The sequence below is a fragment of the Eriocheir sinensis genome, chromosome 34, assembly GCF_024679095.1.
Source record: "Eriocheir sinensis breed Jianghai 21 chromosome 34, ASM2467909v1, whole genome shotgun sequence".
Lineage (NCBI taxonomy): Eukaryota > Metazoa > Arthropoda > Malacostraca > Decapoda > Varunidae > Eriocheir > Eriocheir sinensis.
In genome coordinates, this window is record NC_066542.1 from 3,361,678 (window position 1) to 3,378,216 (window position 16,539).

The 16,539-nt window shown below is 49.5% G+C and overlaps 2 protein-coding genes across 52 annotated transcripts in view; one reads left to right on the top strand and one right to left on the bottom strand.

Annotated features, from left to right (window-relative positions):
• LOC127006888 (filamin-A-like) overlaps positions 1-16,539 on the bottom strand; it is a 243,233-nt gene that overhangs the window by 140,640 nt on the left and 86,054 nt on the right. For all 50 annotated transcript variants that reach the window (XR_007759807.1, XR_007759835.1, XR_007759833.1 and 47 more), the window contains 3 exons: positions 6,887-7,038; positions 3,204-3,404; positions 1,326-1,463 (listed from right to left, as the gene is read on the bottom strand). Coding sequence is in view for 4 of the 50 variants with exons in the window: in XM_050877225.1 (XP_050733182.1) it covers positions 1,326-1,463; positions 3,204-3,404; positions 6,887-7,038 (491 nt within the window). In the remaining 46 variants the exon portion in view is untranslated. The remainder of the gene's footprint in view (positions 1-1,325; positions 1,464-3,203; positions 3,405-6,886; positions 7,039-16,539) is intronic.
• The window catches only part of LOC127006889 (uncharacterized), a 45,704-nt gene that overhangs the window by 28,709 nt on the left and 456 nt on the right, over positions 1-16,539 (top strand). Inside the window, exons 2-5 of one of the 2 annotated variants that reach the window (XM_050877228.1) lie at positions 8,172-10,906; positions 14,677-14,976; positions 15,117-15,238; positions 15,638-16,539. The exon at positions 15,638-16,539 is cut by the window's right edge and continues 456 nt beyond it. In XM_050877228.1, the coding sequence (XP_050733185.1) occupies positions 10,829-10,906; positions 14,677-14,976; positions 15,117-15,238; positions 15,638-16,370 (1,233 nt within the window). In that variant the 5' untranslated portion in view covers positions 8,172-10,828 and the 3' untranslated portion in view covers positions 16,371-16,539. Of the gene's footprint in view, positions 1-7,047; positions 10,907-14,676; positions 14,977-15,116; positions 15,239-15,637 lie in introns of those variants that run through there. The other variant, XM_050877227.1, reaches the window with a different exon arrangement.

Below are 16,539 nucleotides of genomic sequence, written 5' to 3' on the forward strand. Positions count from 1 at the left end.
TTCCCTATCCCCTCCCTTCCCCACAGCCCCCTTCAACCCCTTCCCCCATCCCCTCCCTTCCCCACAGCCCCCTTCAACCCCTTCCCTATCCCCTCCCTTCCCCACAGCCCCTTCAACCCTTCCCTATCCCCTCCCTTCCCCACAGCCCCCTTCAACCCCTTCCCTACCCCCTCCCTTCCCCACAGCCCCCTTCAACCCCTTCCCCTATCCCCTCCCTTCCCCACAGCCCCCTTCAACCCCTTCCCTATCCCTCCTTCCCCACAGCCCCTTCAACCCCTTCCCCTATCCCTCCCTTCCCCACAGCCCCTTCAACCCCTTCCCTATCCCCTTCCTTCCCCACAGCTCCTTCAACCCCTTCCCCACACCCCTTCAACCTTCCACTATCCCTCCCTTCCCCACAGCCCCTTCAACCCCTTCCCTATCCCTCCCTTCCCCACAGCCCCTTCAACCTTCCCTATCTCCTCCCTTCCCACAGCCCCCTTAAACCCCTTCCCTATCCCTCCTTCCCCACAGCCCCTTCAACCCCTTCCCCACAGCCCCTTCAACCCCTTTTCCCCATCCCTCCTTCCCCACAGCCCCTTCAACCCCTTCCCAATCACCTCCTTCCCCACAGCCCCCTTCAACCCTTCCCTATCCTCCCTTCCCCACAGCCCCTTCAACCCTTCCCTATCCCTCCCTTCCCCACAGCCCTTCAACCCCTTCCCCATCCCTCCCTTCCCCACAGCCCCTTCAACCCCTTCCCCATCCCTCCCTTCCCCACAGCCCCTTCAACCCCTTCCCCCATCCGTCCCTTCCCCACAGCCCCCTTCAACCCTTCCCCTATCCTCCCTTCCCCGCAGCCCCTTCAACCCCATCCCCATCCTCCCTTCCCCACAGCCCTTCAACTCCTTCCCCATCCCTCCCTTCCCTGCAGCCCCTTCAACCTTCCCCATCCCTACCTTCCCCACAGCCCCCTTCAACCCCTTCCCTATCCCTCCCTTCCCCACAGCCCCCCTTCAACCCCTTCCCCATCCCTCCCTTCCCCACAGCCCCTTCAACCCCTTCCCTATCCCTCCCTTCCCCACAGCCCCTTCAACTCCTTTCCCCATCCCTCCCTTCCCTGCAGCCCCTTCAACCCCATCCCCATCCCTCCCTTCCCCACAGCCCCTTCAACCCCTTCCCCCATCCCCTACCTTCCCCACAGCCCCTTCAACCCCATCCCCATCCCTTCCCTTCCCCACAGCCCCTTCAACCCCATCCCCATCCCCCATCCCTCCCTTCCCCGCAGCCCCTTCAACCCCATCCCCATCCCTCCCTTCCCACAGCCCCTTCAACCCCTTCCTCACCTGGTCCGATAACTTTCACCTCTACACTCCCCTCTCCGGCACCCTCGCTGTACACTCTGAAGTCCGCTGCGTCCTTCACTCTCACGCCGCAGGGCTGCAGACCCCTGCCCGAGGCCCTCACCTTGCGGGCGTCACTCACTGCGGAGGAAGAAGGAATAAGGAGCTGTCCTCGGCACGAAACGGTAAAGAAATCGCTGAAAATTGTCTTAAACTTGATATAGGGAAAGTTTTATAAAGAGGAACGAGAGAGAGAGAGAGAGAGAGAGAGAGAGAGAGAGAGAGAGAGAGAGAGAGAGAGAGAGAGAGAGAGAGAGATATGGGGGGTTCTTGTTTAAGGGTTAGAAAGAGAGAGAGAGAGAGAGAGAGAGAGAGAGAGAGAGAGAGAGAGAGAGAGAGAGAGAGAGAGAGAGAGAGAGAGAGAGAGAGAGAGAGAGAGAGAGAGAGAGAGAGAGAGATTTATGAGTGTAAGGTTTTTAAGGGTTAGAAAAGTTGGAAAGTTTGGTTTAGTCGGCGCAACATCTGTGGTCATATGCCGGAGAGAGACAGGAGGGGAAGGAATTATAGAAGGGAACAGTTGGAAAGTTTGGTTTAGTCGGCGCAACATCTGTGGTCATATGACGGAGAGAGACAGAAGGGGAAGGAATTATAGGAGAAGGGAACAGTTGGAAAGTTTGGTTTAGTCGGCGCAACATCTGTGGTCATATGACGGAGAGAGACAGAAGGGGAAGGAATTATAGGAGAAGGGAATAAAGGGATAAATAAATAGATACTAGATAGATAGAGGCAGGGAGAGATTATTACAAGATATATGAAAAACCTATTAATTTTCAGCTTGGCATAAATTGTTTTGCCTAGTGAGTGTTCCTTCATAGAGAGACACTTCTGTTTAAGTTCAATATTTTTCTTTCCACATTGTTGATACATATTTGGAAGACCATAGCTAACTCTTGCATGTATGAAAGCTTAATTGATGATACATTGATGATACATATTTGGAAGACTATAGCTAACTCTTGCATGTATGAAAGCTGAATTGATGATACATTGATGATACATATTTGGAAGACTATAGCTAACTCTTGCATGTATGAAAGCTGAATTGATGATACATTGATGATACATATTTGGAAGACTATAGCTAACTCTTGCATGTATGAAAGCTGAGTTGAAGATACATTGATGATACATATTTGGAAGACTATAGCTAACTCTTGCATGTATGAAAGCTTAATTGATGATACATATTTGGAAGACTATAGCTAACTCTTGCATGTATGAAAGCTGAATTGATGATACATTGATGATACATATTTGGAAGACTATAGCTAACTCTTGCATGTATGAAAGCTGAATTGATGATACATTGATGATACATATTTGGAAGACTATAGCTAACTCTTGTATGTATGAAAGCTGAATTGATGATACATTGATGATACATATTTGGAAGACTATAGCTAAATCTTGCATGTATGAAAGCTGAATTGATGATACATTGATGATACATATTTGGAAGACTAAAGCTAACTCTTGCAAGTATGAAAGCTGAATTGATGATACATTGATGATACATATTTGGAAGACTATAGCAAACTCTTGAATGTATGAAAGCTGAATTGATGACACATATTTGGAAGACTATAGCTAACTCTTGCATGTACGATAGCTGAATTGATGATACATTGATGATACATATTTGGAAGATTATAGCTAACTCTTGCATGTACGATAGCTGAATTGATGATACATATTTGAAAGATTATAGCTAACTCTTGCATATACGATAGCTGAATTGATGATACATTGATGATACATATTTGGAAGACTATAGGACGATAGGTGAATTGTAAAAGAGAACGGGGGTTTAGACACACTTACCCGGGGAGACTTTGACCCCAAAAGGACTGCCGGGGATGGATTGGCCAGCGAAGAAAATATTGATGGAGTGAAGACCGATGCCCGTGGCCACATACTCACACCGGTATGTTCCCTCGCCCAGTGACCTGACCTTAACGGGGACAGTGTTCTTGTGGCCGGCGGGGTCGAGAATGATGACCTCCGGGGTGCCCTTGCCAGCGTCTGAGGGGTGGAGGGGGGTAGAGGGGCGGTTTAGGGAGGGGGGTGGGGGGCGCCATCGGCCGGGGGCGTGGGCGAAGGGGTGGTGGAGGTGAGGGAAGGAGGTGAAGGGATTGTGCTGGGCGTCTGTGGTGGTAGTGGTGGTGGTGGTGATGGTGGTGGTGCGTGTGTGTGTGTGTGTGTGTGTATGTGTGTGTGTGTGTGTGTGTGTGTGTGTGTGTGTGTGAGCAGGAAGATAGATAGATAGATTGATAGATAGAGAGAGAGAGAGAGAGAGAGAGAGAGAGAGAGAGAGAGAGAGAGAGAGAGAGAGAGAGAGAGAGAGAGAGAGAGAGAGAGTGTGTGTGTGTGTGTGTGTGTGTGTGTGTGTGTGTGTGTGAGAGAGAGAGCAGGAAGATAGATAGATGGATGGAGAGAGAGAGAGAGAGAGAGAGAGAGAGAGAGAGAGAGAGAGAGAGAGAGTGTGTGTGTGTGTGTGTGTGTGTGTGTGTGTGTGTGTGTGAGAGAGAGAGAGAGAGAGAGAGAGAGAGAGAGAGAGAGAGAGAGAGAGAGAGAGAGAGAGAGAGAGAGAGAGAGAGAGAGTGTGTGTGTGTGTGTGTGGATGGGTTAGTGTGTCATGCAGAATAAAAACAACACAACAAACAATAATAATAATAATAATAATAATAATAATAATAATAATAATAATAATAATAATAATAATAAAGGTCAACAAAAACCTCCATGCGACCAAAAAAATAACAACAACAACAACAACAACAACAACAACAACAACAACAACAACAACAACAAGTAAACAAAATTAAACAAATAAAACATTATGGAAAATTAGTCAAAATCGGAGGAGGAGGAGGAGGAGGAGGAGGAGGTGGGGTTAGGAGGCGGACAAATATGGGAGGAGGAGGAGGAGGAGGAGGAGGAGGAGGAGGAGGAGAAGGAGGAGGAGGAGGGGTTAGGAGTCGGACAAATATGGGAGGAGGAGGAGGAGGAGGAGGAGGTGGACAAATATGGGAGGAGGAGGAGGAGGAGGAGGAGGGGTTAGGAGGCAGACAAATATGGGAGGAGGAGGAGGAGGAGGAGGGGTTAGGAGACGGACAAATATAGGAGGAGGAGGAGGAGGAGGAGGAGGGGTTAGGAGACGGACAAATATAGGAGGAGGAGGAGGAGGAGGAGGAGGGGTTAGGAGCCGGACAAATATGGGAGGAGGAGGAGGAGGAGGAGGAGGGCTTAGGAGACGTACACATATAGGAGGAGGAGGAGGAGGAGGAGGAGGGGTTAGGAGACGGACAAATATAGGAGGAGGAGGAGGAGGAGGAGGAGGGGTTAGGAGACGGACAAATATAGGAGGAGGAGGAGGAGGGGTTAGGAGGCGGACAAATATGGGAGGAGGAGGAGGAGGAGGAGGAGGAGGAGGAGGAGGAGGAGGAGGAGGAGGAGGAGGAGGAGGAGGAGGAGGAGGGGTTAGGAGGTGGACAAATATGGGAGGAGGAGGAGGAGGAGGGGTTAGGAGGCAGACAAATATGGGAGGAGGAGGAGGAGGAGGGGTTAGGAGGTGGACAAATATGGGAGGAGGAGGAGGAGGAGGGGTTAGGAGGTGGACAAATATGGGAGGAGGAGGAGGAGGAGGAGGAGGAGGAGGAGGAGGAGGAGGAGGAGGAGGAAGAGGACGGGTTAGGAGGTGGACAAATATGGGAGGATGAGGAGGAGGAGGAGGGGTTAGGAGGCGGACAAATATGGGAGGAGGAGGAGGAGGAGGAGGAGGAGGAGGAGGGGTTAGGAGGCGGACAAATATGGGGGGAGGTGGAGGAGGAGGAGGAGGGGTTAGGAGGTGGACAAATATGGGAGGAGGAGGAGGAGGAGGAGGAGGAGGGGTTAGGAGGTGGACAAATATGGGAGGAGGAGGAGGAGGAGGAGGAAGAGGACGGGTTAGGAGGTGGACAAATATGGGAGGAGGAGGAGGAGGAGGGGTTAGGAGGCGGACAAATATGGGAGGAGGAGGAGGAGGAGGAGGGGTTAGGAGGCGGACAAATATGGGAGGAGGAGGAGGAGGAGGAGGAGGAGGTGGCGTTAGGAGGTGGACAAATATGGGAGGAGGAATAGGAGGAGGAGGAGGAGAAGGAGGAGGAGGAGGTGGCGTTAGGAGGTGAACAAATATGGGAGGAGGAGGAGGAGGAGGAGGAGGAGGAGGAGGAGGTGGCGTAAGGAGGTGGACAAATATGGGAGGAGGAGGAGGAGGAGGAGGAGGAGAACACAATGAGCAGATATTCTCACTAACACATTTCTACACTATCTAAAAACAACAAGTAACAACAACAACAAGTACAATGAATCTGGGTGTACTTGTGTCTGTGAGTATGTACAGTGACTACACCAACGCTAACACCAACACCAAGACCAACTAGGAGCCGGTTCGACAGTCTAACACGGTGGTTCTGTACAGGTACTCTCGATTTACGCGAGTTTGGTTTACGCGTTTTTTAAATAACGCGGGGTCCAAAATCCAAATAAATGTTTCATTTACACGTTTTTTTCACTTATACGCGATATTTTAATTAGTGTCCACCAGATGTCTCACGCAAATGGACTCACACGGCCACACAGCTGAGCTCAGTTCTTCCCGCGCGCCACTTGAACAACAATACAGTACCCACGCTACTCAACAACAACAACACCCTCGCTGCTGTGCTACCACGAGGGGAAGGGCAGCCAGAGGAGGAACCACGAGAGGGAGAGGAGTCAGAGTGATACAGTAGGCAATACAAACCTACCTCTTTGTTAGATTTACTACATTGTTTTGGATTTACGCGATGACCTCTTCACAATACTCGCGTAAATCGAGAGTTACCTGTACTCGCCCGGACCAAACAACATCTTCCACACTCCACGATGATCAGGTTTTCAGTGTGGGTTTCCTCTTCCAATTTCCTAACTTATATATCAGCAGCAAACGTATACACTAGGCCTACACATGGAAATTTTTGGGGGGAGGGGGTCTTTGGTATTGGTTTGGAAAATAAAAAGTTGGAAAGTATTGTTTAGTCGGCGCAACATCTGTGGTCATATGCCGGAGAGAGAGTCAGAACGGGAAGGAATTATAGGAGAAGGGAACAGTTGGAAAGTTTTGTTTAGTCGGCGCAACATCTGTGGTCATATGCCGGAGAGAGACAGAACGGGAAGGAATTATAGGAGAAGGGAACAGTTGGAAAGTTTTGTTTAGTCGGCGCAACATCTGTGGTCATATGCCGGAGAGAGACAGGAGGGGAAGGAATTATAGGAGAAGGGAACAGACCCCAGGAGACGGGACACAACCCCCGATTAAAACCTGGTACACTGCTGGTTGGACAGGGGCGTAGGGTATCGGAAAAGCCGCCCAAACTTTTCCACTCCGCCCAGGAATCGAACCCGGGCTCTCTCTCGGTTGTGACTCCGTCTTGGAAGGCGCCACCCCTGTCCCAGCCTCCGCAGCCCTCTCTCCAGCCACTCACCCTTCGTGAAGATGTCGAAGTAGGTGGGCCTGTTGATCATGACGCCCTCAGGCTCCAGGCCGGGCCCCGAGGCGGTCACCTTGGACGGGTCGCCGGCGTAGCCCGACACGTTGACGCGGAATGGTGACTTGGGGATTTCGCGGCCGCTGAACCTGTGACGGAGGAAGGCGGGGATGAGGAGAGGTCGAGGCAGCTGGGAGAACGGTGTTGTGGCAGGGCTAAAACAGCGCTTCCCAAAGTGTGGTGCGCGCTAGGGCTGCGTAAGGAGAAAAAAATAATGTATTGGCGGAATTTATGTTTCATTAAAATTTCAAACACATCATTAACTGCCATGGTAGGCGGTGGCTGAGTGGTAGCGTGCTGGTCCCACATTCACCGCGTGATGGACGACGCGGGTTCGAATCCCCACGCTACCACCTGGGATTTTTCAGTCACCGCCGAGTGGCTTAAAACTACCCATAAGCTGTTCTGAAGACCACCCATCAACCCGGACTCTAGAGGAAACCGTCCAAGTGAATCAAGAAGGAGTTCCGGGGGGCAGCATGAGCAAAGAGAAGATGGCGCCACGATAAACACTTGCCTGCGCCATGACGGGCTGGGGCCGAACACCACCCAGGACCCTCAAGAGAGCCTACCGGCGCTATAGGTTGAGACGTTAAAAAAAAAATGTTGTGAAAGTAACTTATGCTGTACGCTTCGCCGGAGTTGTCTGTCCTTTGTTGAAACTTATCCAGACTCTGAGCACATTCATCCTCCCCCGGTAGCTACATTTTCGTTCAGTTTTGATAGCCATCGCTCACAGCCTCATACTTTGCGAGCACAAAATTCGTAAAAAAATAAACAAAATCTCAGGAAAGAAGGAAAGTTTCATTTAGTGGGCCCAACATCTGTGGTCATATGCCGGAGAGAGAGACATAAGGGGAAGGAATTATAGGAGAAGGGAACAGTTGGAAAGTTTCGTTTAGTCGGCGCAACATCTGTGGTCATATGCCGGAGAGAGAGACATAAGGGGAAGGAATTATAGGAGAAGGGAACAGTTGGAAAGTTTCGTTTAGTCGGCGCAACATCTGTGGTCATATACCGGAGAGAGAGACATAAGGGGAAGGAATTATAGGAGAAGGGAACAGTTGGAAAGTTTCGTTTAGTCGGCGCAACATCTGTGGTCATATACCGGAGAGAGAGAGACATAAGGGGAAGGAATTATAGGAGAAGGGAACAGTTGGAAAGTTTGGTTTAGTCGGCGCAACATCTGTGGTCATATGCCGGAGAGACACAAAAGGGGAAGGTATTATAGAAGGGAACAGTTGGAAAGTTTTGTTTAGTCGGCGCAACATCTGTGGTCATATGCCGGAGAGAGACAGAAGGGGAAGGAATTATAGGAGAAGGGAACAGTTGGAAAGTTTTGTTTAGTCGGCGCAACATCTGTGGTCATATGCCGGAGAAAGACAGAAGGGGAAGGAATTATAGAAGAAGGGAACAGACCCCAGGAGACGGGACACAACCCCCGATTAATACCTGGTACACTGCTGGGTGGACAGGGGCGTAGGGCATCGGAAAAGCCCCCCAAATTTTTCCACTCCGCCCGGGAATCGAACCCGGGCTCTCTCGGTTGTGAGCCGAGTGTGCTAACCACTGCACCACGAAGCCCCCATCCGCGCGTGGCCTCAGTGCTCCCCTCCGTCCCGTTGGCCCTTCCGATAAGTGAGAGCCAACCATTAAGAAACATGACCCCCGCTGCTACCACCACCACCGGGTTGAATTATTCTTTCTGTTATTTAATTTACTCTCAAGGGAAGGTCACCACATTACTTTTTTTATATATTTTCGTCATTAAAAGTTGAGGAGAGTTGATCACCTTTGTATTTAATTTCCTGTTTGTACATTTTGTGTTGATATTCGTAGGTAAGCACGCTAACCACTGCACCACGGAGGAGGAGGATGACGAAAACATGATCTCGCAGTATGGCAACGATTACAGCCAGGTCGCTCTTTAGGGCTATGTTGTAATGGCGCACACACACACACACACACACACACACACACACACACACACACACACACACACACACACACACACACACACACACACATACACACACGGATAGCATTTGATTTTTGCTCATTAGATATTTATTTTTTTCAAGGTAGATTTTTTCCGCAATATTAGTAGGAAGTGGAATGGTGCACACACACACACACACACACAAACACACAGGAACGCGGAAAGAGAGGGCAGGTATATGGCTGTCGTGTGAGGAAGGATGGGCCGAAAATACATCTATGGGCCGATGAATATAATTAAGGGGTTGTTTAGGTGGAGGAAACCTTGGCCGAAAAATACAGTTGACCCCCTAACGTTAACGGTGGCGGCGGCGTGTTCTCATTTTCGTGTGCGTGTGCGTGTGCGTGTGTGTGTGTGTGTGTGTGTGTGTGTTTATAGCAAAGGAGACAGCGCAAGGGCGTAAAAAAAAAAAAAAAAACAGTAATAATGAAAAAAAAGCCCGCTACTTACTGCTCCTGAATAGAGTAGAGTGGCCAAAAAGAAAAATCAATTTCGGGAGGAGAGGTGTCCTGATACCCTCCCCTTGAAAGAGTTCAAGTCGTGGGCAGGAGGAAATACAGATGAAGGAAGATTGTTCCAGAGTTTACCAGCGTGAGGGATGAAAGAGTGAAGATGCTGGTTAACTCTTGCATAAGGGGTTTGGACAGTATAGGGATGAAAGAGTGAAGATGCTGGTTAACTCTTGCATAAGGGGTTTGGACAGTATAGGGATGAAAGAGTGAAGATGCTGGCTAACTCTTGCATAAGGGGTTTGGACAGTATAGGGATGAAAGAGTGAAGATGCTGGTTAACTCTTGCATATGGGGTTTGGACAGTATAGGGATGAAAGAGTGAAGATGCTGGTTAACTCTTGCATAAGGGGTTTGGACAGTATAGGGATGAAAGAGTGAAGATGCTGGTTAACTCTTGCATAAGGCGTTTGGACAATATAGGGATGAGCATGAGTAGAAAGTCGTGTGCAGCGGGAAGGGGGGAGGCATGCAGTTAGCAAGTTCAGAAGAGCAGTCAGCATGAAAATATCGATAGAAGATAGAGAGGCAACATGGAGGCGAAATTTAAGAGGTAGAAGACTAACAGTAGGAGGAGGAGCCTTCGAAAATTCCTTGTATAGTGTCTGGTGTTTATATTTAAGTTGACAAATTTGACGCAACTATACAGGAAAAGTCTTGTGTATTTAGTGTGGCATCGAAGACCTCACCATTTTGGATTGTATGGGATTCTATAGTTTGGTTCGGGCTGTTATAAAGAAACTGTGTTGGACTGTGAAATCGGCTCTACATTCCAGAGTTTACCTGCGTGAGGGATGAAAGAGTGAAGATGCTGGTTAACTCTTGCATAAGGGGTTTGGACTCTATCCTTACATCTCTCTGTGCATTCATCTGTTTGTGTGTGTACCCCTCACTGTATTTCCCTAAGTCTTTATCTGCGTCATATTCTTAAACATCTCATTGTCCAGACACACACACACACACACACTTGACAAGGCTTTCGTAAGAGTTTCGAGCACTTCCAGGGGTAGTTTATGACCCTGCTGGTAGTTTGACCCTTCTTCTATACCGTGAACATAAGAAACACACATTTGACAAGGCTTTCGTAGGAGTTTGGGGAACTTCCAGGGGTAGTTTTATGACCCTGGTGGTAGTTTGACCCTTCCTCTGCACCGTGAACCTAAGAAACACACATTTGACAAGGCTTTCGTAGGAGTTTGGGGAACTTCCAGGGGTAGTTTTACGACCCTGGTGGTAGTTTGACCCTTCTTCTGTACCATGAACCTTGAAAGACATTCCTAAGAGCCCGATTGATCTCCTTTTCAGCCTTTCGGAATAGTTGATGTAGAGGCGGAAGCGTCTGAGAACATCGGCTTAGGATCTCCCGTGGCCATGAGGGGAAGAAAGCTGTTCCTTAACGGCATCGTTGCGGCTGTGCTCCTGCTGACGCTAGCACTCCTACACGGCGGGGTGAGTGACGGTGTGTTAGGGGAAAGAGTTGGAAAGTTTCGTTTAGTCGGCGCAACATCTGTGGTCATATGCCGGAAAGAGAGAGACAGAAGGGGAAGGAATTATAGGAGAAGGGAACAGTTGGAAAGTTTCGTTTAGTCGGCGCAACATCTGTGGTCATATGCCGGAGAGAGACAGGAGGGGAAGGAATTATAGGAGAAGGGAACAGACCCCAGGAGACGGGACACAACCCCCGATTAATACCTGGTACACTGCTGGGTGGACAGGGGCGTAGGGTATCGGAAAAGCCACCCAAATTTTTCCACTCCGCCCGGGAATCAAACCCGGGCTCTCTCGGTTGTGAGCCGAGTGTGCTAACCACTGCACCACGAAGCCCCCGTGTGTTAGGGGCCACAGTAGAAACATTTCGGTGCCCAAGCACATATTTGACAAGGCTTTCGTAGGCATTTTGGGCATTTCCATGGGTAGTTTTATGACCCTGGTGGTAGTTTGATCCTTCTTCAGTAGCACGAACCTTAAGAAACACTCATTAGAACCCGATTGATCCCTTCTCTGACCTTTAGAAATAGTTGATGTGAGAAGCCAAAGTGTCTTAAAACACCGGCCAGAATCTGCACCATGGTCTAAAAATACTCATGAAAACGCGGAATGTGGGAATCGGTAGCTTTCCTGGCTGCGACCCTAAATATATACAGTCTTGCCCTGGCCTGGCGACCCTAGATGCGTGAATATGTAGTATTTATTAGCAATCATTTTTATATGTGTTTTGCTTTCAAATATTTATGATAGTACGCAATTCTGTTAGATCGACCTTTATGGTATGATATAATTATAATAATGTCTTTTTTCCAAGGCAGGTGATACACGCAAAAGGGTCAAATAGTGTGTTTGTGAGATACAAATTTTGAGGTTAGTTGATTTTTTCGTTTGATTTCTATTCGTCGGGTGAATATCTTCGGAAAGTTGAGTGCTAAGTCTATATACAGCAAGTCAAGTCCTACGCAGGTTTGTGGGAGGAGACACGGCCGAGGCGTGGCTTATGCGTGACGTTGCTTGGAGCCAAACTAGAGAATGTAGAAACAGGGATTTAGAGAAAACGAATAAAGGCGGACTAATTCAAATCAATCACTTCAACATGCCCTCCCTCACACCCCACACCGCCGTTTGTAGGCATTGGAATTACAGTCACGCAATAGCACAATAAAAAGACATTTTTTCGTCAGTGGCTTGCCTGAACGCGCTGTGAAGGAAGGCGAGAATGCACATCCAGAGTGCACACACGGCCCAACTTTAGTCACCCCTGAACTGGCGGGTATTTTTTTTTTTTTGGCTCCAAGTGACGTCATCCCGCTGCTCCGACCCAAAACCGCCTCCTGCGCGTAACGGTCGCAGTTTCGAAGCAGAGTGACTTGACTCGGTATATATATAGACTTAGGCTGAGGGTATGCATGAGACACAGGGTAGTCCTTGCTGTTGTAGAAGCCTCGCTGGGACTCGTGTTTATGAGGCGCCGGAGAAGCAGCGTTACCACATTATCGTACTCAGCCACTCAGCACATTGTATTTTCCGGTTTCTGACTCACAACTATCACAAAGACACCAATTTTAACGACAATTTTAACTGGAATCTCGTTATCTGTGTGGGCAGGAAAGTTTCAGGCCCAGGAACTGATAAATGCGATGCTTTGAGTACGATAATTTGGCACCGCTGCGGAGAAGGGACAGACATTGTTTTCCTAGTCTGCACCTCCCTTGCCAGATTATCGTACCTACTCACCGCATCGTATTTACCGGTTTCTGACGCATATCATTATATTGCCGGAAACATGAGGAATTAACTATTTCAACGATAACTATGAATGGATCTCGTTATTAGGGCCCAGGAGACACTTTTGGGGTCCGAAGTCGGTATAAATAAGAGGCTGAGTACGACACCCTGCCTGGTCAAACTCTTTCGCCTCTGCCTGTCAACATCTACCTTTCCTTCTTGCTGGAAGTATGCCTTCATACAACCTGTACCTAAGAAGGGTGACCGCTCCAATCCCTCAAACTACCGCCCTGTAGCTTTACTTTCTTGTCTATCTAAAGCTTTTGAATCAATCCTTAACCAGAAGATTCAAAAGCACCTTTCCACTTCTGACCTTCTATCTGATCGCCAGTATGGGTTCCGCAAGGGGCTGTACTGGTGATCTCCTAGCCTTCTTAACTGACTCTTGGTCATCCTCTCTTAGCCGTTTCGGTGAAACTTTTGCTATTGCGCTGGACATATCAAAAGCTTTTGATAGGGTCTGGCACAAATCTTTGCTTTCTAAACTACCCTCCTACGGTTTCTATCCTTCTCTCTGTACCTTTATTTCCAGTTTCCTTTCTGACCGTTCTATTTCTGCCGTGGTAGACGGTCACTGTTCTTCTCCTAAATCTATTAACAGTGGTGTCCCACAGGGTTCTGTCCTATCTCCCACTCTTTTTCTGTTGTTCATTGATGATCTTCTTTCCAAAACGAACTGTCCTATCCATTCCTACGCCGATGATTCCACTGCATTACTCAACTTCTTGTAATAGAAGACCCACCCTTCAGGAACTTAACGACTCAAGGCTGGAGACTGCAGAACGCTTAGCCTCTGACCTTACTATTATTTCCGATTGGGGCAAGAAGAACCTGGTGTCCTTCAACGCCTCAAAATCACAGTTTCTCCACCTATCCACTAGACACAATCTTCCAAACAACTATCCCCTATTCTTTGACAACACCCAGCTATCACCTTCCTCAACACTAAACATTCTCGGTCTATCCTTAACTCAAAATCTCAACTGGAAACTTCATATCTCATCTCTTACTAAATCAGCTTCCTCGAGGCTGGGCGTTTTGTACCGTCTCCGCCAGTTCTTCTCCCTGCACAGTTGCTGTCCATATAGGGGCCTTGTCCGCCCTCGTATGGAGTATGCATCTCATGTGGGGGGCTCCACCACACAGCTCTTCTGGACAGAGTGGAGGCTAAGGCTCTTCGTCTCATCAGCTCTCCTCCTCATACTGATAGTCTTCACCTCTTAAATTCTGCCGCAATGTTGCCTCTTTCTATCTTCTATCGATATTTCCACGCTGACTGCTCTTCTGAACTTGCTAACTGCATGCCTCCCCCCGCGGCCCTGCTGCACACGACTTTCTACTCAACTCATCCCTTTACTGTCCAAATCCCTTACGCAAGAGTTAACCAGCATCTTCACTCTTTCATCCCTCATGCTGGTAAAATCTGGAACAATCTTCCTTCATCTGTATTTTTCAAGAGGAGGGTATCAAGACACCTCTCCTCCCGAGACTGACCTATCTTTCGGCCACTCCTCTAACTCTTTTTAGGAGCAGTGAGTAGCGGGCTTTTTTTTTTTTTTATTAATGTTTGCTTTTTGTGTGCCCTTGAACTGTCTCCTTTGCTGTAAAAAAAAAAAAAAAAAAAAAAAAAAATCTGGCAACGTTGTCTGTACCGGGCAGGCCACACAGGAACACGATACACGCTGCAGGAGAAAAGCGACCCTCGGTACACCCGATACAAGGTCGCTTTTCCCTTGCAACTTTTGTCGTTCTTCCAGCGATGTGTAGCCTGTGTGGTCCTTCGGACGTGAAGGATGTCCTTGACGCCGACCCTTCCCCTCCGCCGGACGCTGGAGGAAGGCTTGGGCCTCTAAACACTTCATGCTTTACTTTTTTACTCGTCCTGTGTCGCCTGCTATGGATATTCTCTACGGCAATGACAAAAACAAGTGTAATATTTTCAGACTCTGCCGAGAGCGTGGGTGCCCGAGAGCAGCCGGACGCGGCCGCCTCAGGCTCGGCGGAGACGCGTCGAGGTCGCGCCGCCACATCCCAGCGTGGCCGCAGGGAGTAGGGCGCCGCACGGTAATAACTGTTCCGCCACGGCTCAGACTCACCTGGAGGAAGAGTTTGAGCGTCGGCGCCGCGCCCTACGTCGCGCGTGTTCCCGGCACGACGCGCGGGCCGCGTACCCGGACATGGCCTGGCGGCAGAAGTACAGACACGTGTTGGCGGGGACGTTGACGCTCTTCAAGGTGCCCAAGGTGTGTCTTGTAAGAATGCATTAGAGGAGCCGAGTCTCTTCACTTTGGGAGTGATACAAAACTAGATTTTTTGGTGATTTACCATATTTTTACTTATCGTCTGTGTCAAAGGCTTGAGGCCTAAAACATGGTTCCTGCAGGCCGGGTCCACGGCGGTGAAGGACTTCGTGTCTCGACTGGCGCAGCAGACTCCGGCGACGCCGCGGCCGCTGAGCGCAGTGGTGGTGCGGCACCCGCTGGCCAGGCTGGCCTCCACCTACAGGTAGTACCTTGACAGCCCTTCTGTTGGCAACGCTTGTGATATACACGGCTGCGGGCGTGTTCCTGGCATCTTGAGGGTGGTGTAGATCTTGAATCAAAACGGACGAGTCCAGGATGCAAAGAACCACTTCATGGAATGACACACCTGAAAACTATCTATTTTCTAAATTCATTAAAATCTGGTCGAGCTAAGTAGAATGTGACATGAAATTATTTAGTTACAGCTTATCTTTTATTAAAGTCTTGAAGAAATCTCAGTCTAGCGGAGGCACGCGCTCTTTTCCTAATTTTGAAACAATACGTAGTAAGGCTTCGTGTCTGATTCATTAAAAGTGGGGAAAAGATAGTGATGGTGAAGGTTTTCCTCGTGTCCTGACCAAGCCTTGCACGTTCCCTGCAGAGACAAGTACCTGGGCGGCGCGCCGCTCTTCCAGTACGACGCCGCGTGGCGCAAGGCGTCGCAGAGCAGCGAGGAGTGGGGCTGGCGGTTCGCCAAGTACTGGCTGCCGGCGCTCGTGTCCACCGGGGCTCTGGAGCAAAGTCGCAAGTTTAATGAAACATCGGACAAGATTAGAAGAGCGTACAAGATTTACATGAACCATTACGCCAGTCAGACAGGAGCTCTCTTGGCCAGGCCATCAAGCAATGAAGAACTATTTTATGGTGGGGCAGAAATGTTCACCGCCCACCAGATGTTGTCGTCTGGCATTTCTACGGCCTTCGTCAAGACGTTCGGGAGTGGTAGCTATGACCTGCAGGACCTGGCGACGCGGTTCGGGAACACGTCGTTCACCTTCAGCCAGTTCCTGCGGCACGTGGTCTGGACGCATGACGCGGGCGTGGCGGACGAGCACTGGATGACGTACACCGAGGCGTGCGATCCGTGCCGGGTGAAGTTCGACTACATCCTGAAGCTGGAGACGATCCAGGAGGAGGTCCAGCACCTGTTCTGCGGCGTGCTGGGCTTCCAGGGCGAGGCGGGCAGCTTCCCGGTGAGGCACCGCAGCCACGGCCACGCCCTCACCCGCTCAGACCGGGAGCACTACGCCAGCGTGAGCACGGACCTGATGCGCCGACTGCTGGGCATCTACAGGCACGACTTCGCCATCTTTGACTACAGCCAAGGCCTGTAGTGCGTGAACGAATGGACTGGGACTCGTGTTGTCAAACGTTTGGGGCTCTTGTTGGGACCGTCTGGGAGGAGGCACGTCACGAGTGTTGTCAAACCCCGACAACATGTGCGAGGGTCTCATGAAGTAGAGTTTGATCATGTGGGAAAAAAAAGTTTCGTATAGTTGGCGC